Source organism: Gymnoscopelus microlampas (genome assembly GCF_963454915.1).
Source record: "Gymnoscopelus microlampas genome assembly, chromosome: 19".
Classification (NCBI taxonomy): domain Eukaryota; kingdom Metazoa; phylum Chordata; class Actinopteri; order Myctophiformes; family Myctophidae; genus Gymnoscopelus; species Gymnoscopelus microlampas.
Genome location: NC_139956.1, coordinates 3,779,294 through 3,788,617, shown reverse-complemented (window position 1 = coordinate 3,788,617; position 9,324 = coordinate 3,779,294). Strand labels below are relative to the sequence as shown.

The 9,324-nt window shown below is 42.1% G+C and overlaps 1 protein-coding gene across 1 annotated transcript in view; it reads left to right on the top strand.

Moving 5' to 3' along the window:
• Window positions 1–1,391: 1,391 nt before the first annotated feature.
• LOC311034806 (uncharacterized protein) overlaps window positions 1,392–9,324 on the top strand; it is a 313,846-nt gene continuing 305,913 nt past the window's right edge. The window contains exons 1-2 of the mRNA XM_084042817.1: window positions 1,392–1,498; window positions 8,633–8,983. Of these exons, the coding sequence (XP_083898943.1) occupies window positions 1,411–1,498; window positions 8,633–8,983 (439 nt within the window). The 5' untranslated portion in view covers window positions 1,392–1,410. The remainder of the gene's footprint in view (window positions 1,499–8,632; window positions 8,984–9,324) is intronic.

Genomic DNA, 9,324 nt, shown 5'->3' with positions numbered 1-9,324 from the left:
CATTTTCAGATGGGGGTCCGCAGCCAAAATGTATATCAATTTAGGGGTCCTTGGCATGAAAAAGGTTGAAAACCACTGCTCTAGAGCAGCGGTCTTCAATGTTTTCAGGCCAAGGACCCCCTAGCTGAGAGAGAGATGAAGCAGGGACCTCCTCTATATTGCATAAAACTGTGTTTCAGATCAACTTTTGCTGCTCTTTTTTCCCCTCACACCCTAGCCTATAACACTTTGCCGAAAATAGCAGATCTACAAGCTCGCAACGTGAGGCGTTGTGAGCTTGTAGATCGGCTATAGATATGTGCGGGTTCAAAGTGGTTAATGTGAAAATAATTATCATATCACACAAAGATTTGTCGGGGGGGGGGGGGGCTGTAGTAACTCTGAGGACCCCCTAGGGGGGGTAGGAGTGAAAAGCCATCGCACAGCAGCTTAAGGTAGCCGCTAAGCTAAAGCTAGGCTAAGTTACGAAGCCAAACAACCAACAGCAAAGTTAGTCCTTTAGCTACACAATCCGCCCAAGCAGCGATAAAGTCGCCACACAGTACAGAGATAGGGTAGTAGTTAGTTAGCAGTGATCTGTGTACAGTAATGCAATAATATTAACGTTAGCGTCTTCAGCAGCTCAACGAGAGACATCTAGCTCGAGCTTCTAGCTAGCTCAGACAACACAGGAAATTACGTATCACGCTTACCGTCAGGGTTGCCAGATCCGTCCAGACCCTGCCAGCATTTTTCTGCCGTGTCTTGTGTAAAGCCCATAACAGCGACATCTACTGGAACACAATGTAATAGCTCAGTAGCCATGTTTCACGTGACGCTCGTCTGTCACAAGCGTCATGGCGCAACTTCAACCTTATTTTAGAACTTTCTCCATTTAAAACCCGTACATCTTCATAAACGTTCAAATTTCAAATATAAAGTGCTGGCCCCACGGACATAAATGTAACAAGTTGAATCGCGCTGGTTTAAGTTCCCGTATTTTCCGTATTGTTCAATAAAAAGCATTTGTATCCGATTGGTGACCATTTTCTTAGATTTTTTTCCAGAGGCTTTCAACTATGCGACCTTATCGGTTGAGAGGTGTACTGCACTCTGACACATTATAACTCTATGAGAAAATGGCTGCCAATCAGATTAAAATGCTTTTTATTGAACAATATGGAAGATACGGTACTTAAACCCAAGCGTTTTAACTTGTTACATCTGCATCATGGTCAAAGCACTTTATATTTGAAATCCGAACGTTTATGTAGATGTACGGGTTGTAAATGTGGAAAACTCAAAAAACAAGAACAAGTTGCGGCATGACTGTTTCAGGGCTAATAGTTCAGATGGATCCACGGACGAAATCGAAAGTATTAAAGTAAACTACAAGTCTGATCAAATCCGTGCACAAAGCAGGAGGACAACATGATGGCGGATCTGTCCTTCCAACTCAGTGTTTATTTCAACATTCTCCTGGTAATATGGACCAGCTGTTACAACATATCTGTGACAGGTAAGGTTAAGTTATAATGTTACATATTAATACAACTTATAAATAGTTATTACAGTGGAGTATCAGTAACGCATAGGGAGAGGTAGCGCTGGTCCAGAGTGTTAATGAGTTATCTCTAACACTCTGCTTATAGACAAAGAATTACACTGCCAACTCCAACTTTAGCAAAACACACAAAACTGTTTTGTGTTGTTTAAAGTCTATTCTCCAGGGTGGGAAGCCTTAGCCTGCCTCCCTCCACCCCCTGAATCGTTTGCCTCGCATTCAGGGCTGCGGGCTTTCAGACTGAATAATGGAGTGAAACGAAATGAAAATTCAGGCTGAGTGTCAGGCTAGGGAAGCCTCTCAGCCCCCACCTTCTCTGTATAATACACTTTATGGGCAGAAAATAGAAAACAGGTTTTTACTCCACTGCGCCCCCTACAGGTCTGGTCAATGGTCATTTATATTGACCAGATCTGTAGGGGACGCAGTCGAGTAAATAAAATAATTTCCGTTTGGCGGACATATTTTATTTTCTGCCCATAAAGTGTATTAAACAGAGAAGGTGGGGTGCTGAGAGGCTTCCCACCCTGGAGAATAGACTTTCAACAACACAAAACAGCCTTTGTTTCGGTGAGTAGTGAAGTAGTTTTGTTTATTTTTACTAAAGTTGGAGCCTCGCTGGGCAGTGGAATTCCTTGTATATGAGCAGAGCGTTAGAGAGAACTCACTACTAAGGCTCTGGACCAGAGCTGCAAGGGTCACCAGACATGTCAACCCAAGACAGCTCGACCCGGACCGGTCGACCCGCTTTCGACCCTCTTGGATCCGACAACTCGACCCAAATTCGACCCGGACCGAGAGAGAGAGAGAGAGAGAGAGAGAGAGAGAGAGAGAGAGAGAGAGAGAGAGAGAGAGAGAGAGAGACAGACATAATAATAATAATATGTACATTGATTTACCAAACAATTATTATTTGTCTGTCAGGGTGAAACAAGCCCAAAGGCTTTCAAGCAAGCACAGCCATTGAGATAGACACCTCCTTACCTCAAGCCCTATTGTCTTCTTGATGTGGTAAGGCTTTCAAGCACAGACATTAGACACCTCCTTACCTCAGCTCTAAATCCTTACAGTGTGTCTATTATCAATTGGTTCAGCCTGGCGATCCTCAATCTGTGTTGTCTGACAATTATTCTTGCACTCACTTTATTCTCCCCTTTTCAGGTAAAGTGCAAAGTTGCCATGTTATAATAAGTTTCTATGAATGCTTTAGCTTCAAGACTGTATTGGTGTGGGGCTGTGTTGGTGTTTTTGTTGCACTCGTTACAAAGCTAATGGAGGCTAATGGAAGCTAAAGGGAGCCACCCAGAGGACGTTTACAGAACATCATAAAGTGACGTTCAGTCTACACATTAGCAGCAGCTCAGTCAGTGTTGTCGTATATGAGATGCAAATATTATAATTGGGATTTCATTTATATTGCATATTTCATCTTACTTACATTTTGTTTACAAGGTGAATATGTATGCTACACAGCATATGACCGTGTCCTTGTTTAAGGAAGGATCTAAAGGATCTAAAGGATCTGGTATTTCTATTATTGGCAAATCTGTTAATAATGTTAATAATGAGAGCTATACATTTAAGGAAGGATAGGCTATCATAAATGTTTAGCTTCAGCCTATTTCCTTTTGATCACCTCAAACACTGATGGATGTAAGACTTGTATACATGCTTAATGTCCCTTTAAAGTTAAAACTGTATATAGAATGCAGATATATGCAGAGAAACACAGAGACACTGGCCATCAACAACATCAATCACATTCCTAAGGCTAGCACCCATCATCAGCACCATCATCCATCCCCATAGCTTGATGGATGTAAGACTTGTATACATGCTTAATGTCCCTTTAAAGTTAAAACTGTATATAGAATGCAGCTATATGCAGAGAAACACAGAGACACAGGCCATCAACAACATCAATCACATTCCTAAGGCTATCAGCCATCATCATCAGCACCATCATCCATCCATCCCCATAGCAGAGTAAGACCTCTCCTAGGGGTTTTGTGAATAATCACATGAAGTATAAAAGTCTGATATATAAGAAAAGTTATAGTTATAATGGTAATGCCTTTATTGATTGTATGCTGTGCTTTGAATACACTATATTATTTGTACACAGCAAAAAGTGGGGTGTTGTTAAATGTTTTACTCTTTATACCAGAGTTAAACACTAAAGGGATTAGACAAATAACACTTTAAAACAGTTTAAAACATTTATTTTGGCAATAATATCCCAGTCCAGTCAGTTTTTCTGTCATTCATTCCAACATTATGAATGAAGGTATAACATACAAACTTTCATCTGAAACACTGTATGAGCTCTGAACATCAAATGGTGCATACATTTTAAGTTCAGACAGTTTAATTATAAAAATATACTACTATTTTTGACCTTTTTTTCAATCATTGAAATTGTTTTGATAGTATGACTGAAATAGTGCACAAAGACTCAGCCTTTTTGTAATATACATTTTATTTCACATTTTTTTGTATATACTACTATTTTTGACTTTTTTTCAATCATTGAAATTGTTTCACACTGCCCTGTTTTGTCAAATAAAATAACAGTTACTTTAATTCATTTCACCTCTTGTGTTGTGTTTAATGATGGCAACTAGTGTAGATCTGCTACTTTCAAATGATTTTAGAGGAGAGGAGGACAAAACAGACACAATAAGGCATACATTATTATTTCATTTAGAAAAGAAGGTTTACAAAAACACTTCTTAAAAAAAAGTATGCAACTGGGGGAGCATGCTTACAATATTTACTCTTAAATATACTATAAATATACTCAGGACCTCCCTCACCGTCACCTTGTACCTTGTACTCTACTACCCTCTAGGGGTTACACAGAGCTACTACTTCAGACAACCAGACCCGGTCGATTTGGGTCCAGCTGTCTCAAATTCGCGGCTGGTCGAGCTGTCTTGGGTTGACATGTCTGGTGACCGCTGCAAGGGAGGGGCTGATAAAGTTTTGTACAAAATAATGTGGCAACGTTTTCATTTTGTTTAATTGATTGATTTGTCTAAAAGGATAACACAAAAAAGTCCTAAGAACTTGTTGTTTCCATTAAGGTCCTGTGTATTCAATTCATAGCGACATTTAAAGACATACAATAATATGCAATACTATCCTAGACATCACCATTGTAGCCTGAAGCCTTACTTACTTACTTAATCCTCTTCGTGCTGGATAGCACATAAGGTCTTCACCAATGAACGCCAATGCTGTCTGTCTACTGCCCAGTGCTGCACTTGGCCCCAGGTCCATCCAAGTTCTTTCATCTCTTTCTCCACAGATCTTCTCCAGGTCTCTTTGGGTCGGCCTCTTTTTCTCTTCCCTGGTGGTGTCCATCTCATGGCTACCCTTGGGATGGCACTTGGGTCCATTCTGCACACGTGACCTATCCACATCCATCTTTTGAGCTTGATGACACTTGACAGTGGGGTCAAGCCTGTGCTCCGGTAAAGGTTTTCATTGGAGACGGTCATGGGCCAGAATATCCTTAGTATTCGTCTGAGGCATCTTGTCTGAAACACGTCCAGCTTGTGACAAATGGCCTGTGTCACTTTCCATGACTCTGCCCCATACAGTAGGACCCCAAGGACATTACTCTTGAAAATCCTCAGCTTGGTTTTTGTGCTGATCTTTGATGATCTCCATATGGTCTTCAATATGGCGAAGGCTCCCCTTGCCTTGGAGATCCTGCTCTGTATATCTGCCCCGGAGTCTCCGTCTGTTGTTATCTTACTACCCAGATAGGTGAATTCCTGGACCTCCTCCACAGTATTGTTGTTAATGATGAGGGGTTGGACAGTTTTGGGGTTTAACTTAATCAGTTTTGTTTTGTCTGTGTTGATGTTGAGACCGATCTGTTTGCCAAATGTTACTAAGTCTTCTGTTTTACTTTGAATGTCCTGGTGGCGATGGGCCAACAAGGCAATGTCATCTGCATAATCAATATCTTCAAGAGTCTCTGTGAGTGTCCATGTTATTCCTCTTTTGTTTTCTTTTGTGGTTTCTTTCATGAGCCAGTCAATGCAGAGCGAGAAAAGTAGTGGGGATAGCAGGCAGCCTTGTTTGACTCCGGTTTTGATAATGAATTCCTCTGTGAGGCTGGAACCACATATAACTCTAGCACTAAAGTCTCTATATAGCATCTTAATTATAGAGATGATCTTATCGGGAATCCCATAGTGGCTGAGCATTCTCCATAGTGCTGGTCGATTAATACTGTCGAAGGCTTTAGCAAAGTCAATAAAGTTGGCATAGATGGTAGCGTTCCATTCATTGCTCTGCTCCATTATCTGCCGCAGTGTGAATATATGGTCCATACAGGATCTTCCTTTTCGAAACCCTGCCTGTTCTTTTCGAAGAAGGTGATCAACTGCATCACTTATTCTATTTAAAATAATTCGACTGAGAATTTTGCTGGTGATTGGTAACAACATAATTCCCCTCCAGTTGTTGCAATTTGACAGATCTCCCTTCTTTGGTAGTTTAACGATGAGGCCCGTTTTCCAGGAGAGTGGTGTTAGTTCTGAAGTCCAGATGTCTCTAAGAACTTCAGTGAGGATGGTTGGTGTCAGGTGTTCCTCTACTTTCAGCATTTCCGAGTGGACCTGATCTATGCCTGGTGCTTTTCCGCTCTTCAGTGCCTTTATAGCACTCCTTACCTCCTCGACATTTGGTGGCCCGGTTTCTATGTCCAACATTTCTACCGCTGGTGTAATGTTTGCCTCCGTTTGTGGGTCATCTCCATTTAGTACCCTCTGGAAGTGCTCTTTCCAGCACCGTAGTTTTTCCTCTTCTTTTGTCACCACTTCTCCATTTTGATCTCGGGTTGGTGTATCGGTTGATCGGAATCCATTGGTTAATGCCTTTGTTAACTTATAGAGTGTGCCCATATCCTGTTTTGATGCTGCAGTTTCAGCTTCTTGTGCAATATTTTCTATGTATGTTTTCCTGTCTGCTCTGGCTCTTTTCTTTACCTCTTTGTCTAATGAGCTGTATGACTTTTGTAGCTTAGCCTTCATTCTTTCTGACTTGGTTGTCAAAATCTTCCTTTTCTCCTCTTTTCTCTCCTCTATTTTCTTCCATGTCTCTTCTGATATCCAGGCCTCGTTTCGTTTCCTTCTAGGGCCTAGCACTTTCTTTCCGGCTTCGCGCAAAACTTCATTGAAGTTGTCTAGGTCTATTTCTTGCTGGTTTTGCAGCACTGTGAACCTGTTCCTCAGTTCTAAGTGGAAGGTTTTCCTTACTGCTGGATCTTTTAACTTTGCTACATTTAGTGGTGGTTCCCTTTGATCTCTTTTCTTACTCTTTCTGAGTTTCAACTTTATCTTTGCTATTACAAGTGCGTGGTCACTACCCACATCTGCTCCTCGTCTAACCACTACATCCTGAAGACTGCTTCTCCACCTGCTGTTAATAATAATATGGTCTATTTGGTTCTTTGTTTTACCATCCGGGGATGTCCAGGTTTGTTTATGGATGCTCTTGTGTTGAAAGATGGTCCCTCCAACCACTAGTCTGTTTTCCTGACAAAATGAGGTTAATCTGTCTCCGTTGTCGTTGATGTCTCCCAAGCCTTGCTTCCCCATGACGTTTTCTTTTCCGGTGTTATTTGATCCAACCTTGGCGTTTAGATCACCCATGATGAGAAGCACATCATGTGAGGGTGTGTCATCTACCAGTTTTTGCAGTTGGTCATAGAAGGTGTCTTTTTCTACCTCCGCTGCATCCTCTGTTGGTGCATAACATACTATAACTGTCAACTTTGCAAAAGCAGAGTTAAATCTGGCTGTGATTAGCCTCTCATTAACTGGCTTCCATTCCAGCAAGCATCTGTGAACCTGTTTTGTTGTAATGATGGCTACTCCTTTACTATGATGGTCATCTGTTCTTCCAGAAAATAGAATCTGGTGTCCTGTTGCTAGCTGTCTTGTGCCACTACCAGTCCATCTTGTTTCACTCACTCCTAATAGCTCGATGTTATAGCTCTCCATCTCCTTTATGACCTGAGCTAACTTCCCTGTCTGGTAGAGTGTTCGCACATTCCAGCAACCAACAGAACGTGTTATTTTGGGTCTGAGAATATCTGCCCTCGGGATGCCAGCTTCCAAATGGGTTTGGCTGTCATCTGTCATCATTTCAGTTTCCTGATGTGCATCTATCCTCCTCCCAGCATCTCGTTCATTGGTTTGGATTTCTGTAGCAAGATCTTTTTTACGTGGCAGGATCGCTAGTCCTGCGCACAACCCTTGTGCCATTGCTGGCCTTTGGGAGGTGGGTGGAGTTGGTTTGTTAGTCCTCTCCCCAAAACCTATCGTCCTCCAGGCAATGGATTACAGACTCACACCACATGAGACCAGACAGATTGTGGGTTGTGTACAAGCTACCCCGGCACGTCAAGCCCAACCAACTCCTGTTACCATGTATGTGGTATTTTGCTCCCCCTGGGAACAAAATGCCCACTACTGGCAACGCGAGGTAGAGCCTGAAGCCTAATAGTAGCAAAATAATATACTCTAAGCCTATGTTATATATAACGTTTTGTGATGAAACACCTGAAATGAAAAATTCAAAACATTGTCTGGTAGGCCTAATAAAGGTCCCATGCAGTGAGCTTTTATTTTTCCGTCCTTACATGACAACAGAAGCTTTTACTTTTACTTTAAGAGACTCCAGTCAGTAGCATAGTGGGTCACCGGTTCACTCCCCTGCCCCGGTCTATGAGTCCATGAGCAAAGCACTTAACCCCTAACTGCTCCCCCTTGAGTGCTCTGTCTGTCTGTCTGTCTGTCTGTCTGTCTGTCTGTCTGTCTTGCTGAAGCTCTTATCCACAGTGACTTACAAGATCATAGTAAACATGAACTCTTGTCATGTAACAACTAGACAGTATAGTATAGTACAGTAAACAGTGTTCTAAGAAAACAATTAAGCACTAGGCTACAGAGTAACCATGATAGCAGGTAGGCCTACTGTAGTTCGACTTATCTATCGACAAGCAAACAGCTTCAAGATCAATTCTATCTGTACTAAAACGTTTTCTTTATTTCCTTTTTTTGTTTTAAGGAGAACATCAGGTCATAGGGTCAACTCAGCTCGTGGTAGCCATAGAGGGAGAGGATGTCATGCTTCCTTGTCACATTAACCCATCTGTCAGCGCAGCCAAATGGACGGTGGAGTGGACCAGACCTGACCTGAAGCCGGAGTCAGTGTATCTTTTCCAAGATGGACGTGAAAATACTGCCGAACTGAACCTGTTGTACAAACACAGGACGTCCCTGTTTTTTGAGGAGCTGCGTCATGGTAACATCTCACTGAAGCTGAACAGGGTGAAGCTCTCTGACACAGGGACGTACAAGTGTTTTGTTCCACGCCTGAGCGGCATCAAGAGGAGCAGTGAGATCCAGCTCCTTGTTGGTAAGATTTACTGTTCAAAAACATGGACGGAAAAACAACAAGCAAGAAAAGAGCAGGAAACTTAGCTTTTATGAAATAGTTTTTGAGCAAGACTTCTCAAAATCAACTCCCATTATGAAAAATACTTATTTACTTTACACCACTGTGTATGCATGCACGTACGTACGTACGTACGTACGTACGTACGCGGACAGAGAGACAGACAGAGAGACAGACAGACAGACAGACAGACAGATTGCCCGATAATCTTAGTACAATGTCCTTTAATGAGTGATGCTGCATCCTACTATAATTCTAGTAACCTCACGGTGGTGGAGTCTTGGTTGGTTTTGGTTGGGGGG